This window comes from Mandrillus leucophaeus, unplaced genomic scaffold (genome assembly GCF_000951045.1).
Source record: "Mandrillus leucophaeus isolate KB7577 unplaced genomic scaffold, Mleu.le_1.0 Scaffold811, whole genome shotgun sequence".
NCBI classification, from domain to species: Eukaryota; Metazoa; Chordata; class Mammalia; order Primates; family Cercopithecidae; genus Mandrillus; species Mandrillus leucophaeus.
Genome location: NW_012108820.1, coordinates 551628 through 553102, shown reverse-complemented (window position 1 = coordinate 553102; position 1475 = coordinate 551628). Strand labels below are relative to the sequence as shown.

Here is a 1475-nt window from a genome sequence, read left to right as displayed (position 1 = left end):
AGCTTTTTCCTGCCCAAATGCCTTTCTTAGCAAAGAGTAGAAAGGATCACCCAGCTTCCAATGGAACAGAGAGATGCTGTCAGCTTTTTGTGAATTTCTTTGCTTTCTTTTCATGCTTTTTTTTTTTTTTTTTTTTTTTTTTTTGAAGGTTAGCACATCCATCACATCCCCTAATGCCTGTTCAACATCTGTTCTCTAAAGAGTCAGGGAGTTACCTCCAGGGGGACTCTTTCAGGGAGACCACAGTTATTTAATGCAAGGCAGAGAGTTCCTTTAGTGTTCGCTAGGAGTCTGACACCATAATTCAGATTTATGGAATAAAATTCCGGAAGAAATTTGGTTGAGAAACAGGTAGAGTTTGATGTAGATTCTGGAGCTACTCTAGCTGCCCAATACCGCTTCTGGGAGCCTGGGTTCTTAAAAACCACTGAACATGGCCCTGGGCCCAGGTCAAATTTGTAGGAGGCATGGTAAAAGATACACACACACACACACACACACACACACACACACACACACCCCAGCACTGATGGCTTATGTTCCCAATGTGCCCCAAGGTGCCAAAGGATTTCCCAAATTCAGAAATTTTCAGAGTCTTCTGTGTATGCCAGGGAGCATTGTGATTAAATGTGAGCATTTTTGCTTCTGTTGACTTCTGGAGATGTACAATGCCTGGTTCACAGTGAAGTCAGTTCTACAGAGTTCTTGCAGAATTGTCCAGATGTGGCAGGGTCCTCCTCTGCAGAAACGGGAGATGAGAGGAGTTGCTAGGGGGCAAAGGTGGGATGCAGGAACCAGGTCATAGAGAGCCGCCCCTTGCTGGAGCCCAGGCCCTTTCAGCCCCATCTTTGCCAGAGCTTTGACCCCTTCACCTCCAAATGCCCAGATAATAGGAAGCAATTTCTGTCCCTTTTCTGAGTACCTCTTGCTTCACCAGCCCTCCCCAGACCAAACACACCCCAGACAAGGATGGGGGCAGGTACAGTTGCCAACTGTGACATCGGGGCAGTGCAATGTCAGAGGGCCAGAAGTTACATTATCTCACTTACTCATTTCCTTGTACTAGGCAGGGAGGAAGTCCTATAGACTCAAGTCTGTCCAAGGACAGTGTGGACACTTCCTCTTTCCTGACCTTTGTGTCACTCCACTTGATCTACCTCCTACCCACGACCCCCTCTTCCAAGTCCTCAGGGCCTGATGTCCTGGCCCCTTCCCCTCTTTGGGAAACTAATTCTTCCCTTCTCCACCACCAGTTCACCCAGCCCCCAGCCCCTTCTTGTATCTTGGAAAATCCAGCATCTCAGGCTTTGTTCGAACTCACACAGAGCCTCTTTTGCCCAGCCTTTGCTAAGTCAGGATTGGAGAAAATGGAAGGCAAAAAGGAAGATTAGTGAGCTCATGCACGCCAGCATGACCAGAGAGAAGTTGGCCTTAGGTACATCAGAGTCAGGACCCATATACCCCGGACGCTCCCT

The 1475-nt window shown here is 48.0% G+C and overlaps 1 protein-coding gene across 1 annotated transcript in view; it reads right to left on the bottom strand.

Annotated features, from left to right (window-relative positions):
* ALOX5AP (arachidonate 5-lipoxygenase-activating protein) overlaps positions 1-637 on the bottom strand; it is a 45085-nt gene extending 44448 nt beyond the window's left edge. The window contains exon 1 of the mRNA XM_011967836.1: positions 516-637. Coding sequence (XP_011823226.1) covers positions 516-637 — 122 coding nt within the window. The remainder of the gene's footprint in view (positions 1-515) is intronic.
* Between the last annotated feature and the right edge of the window lie 838 nt (positions 638-1475).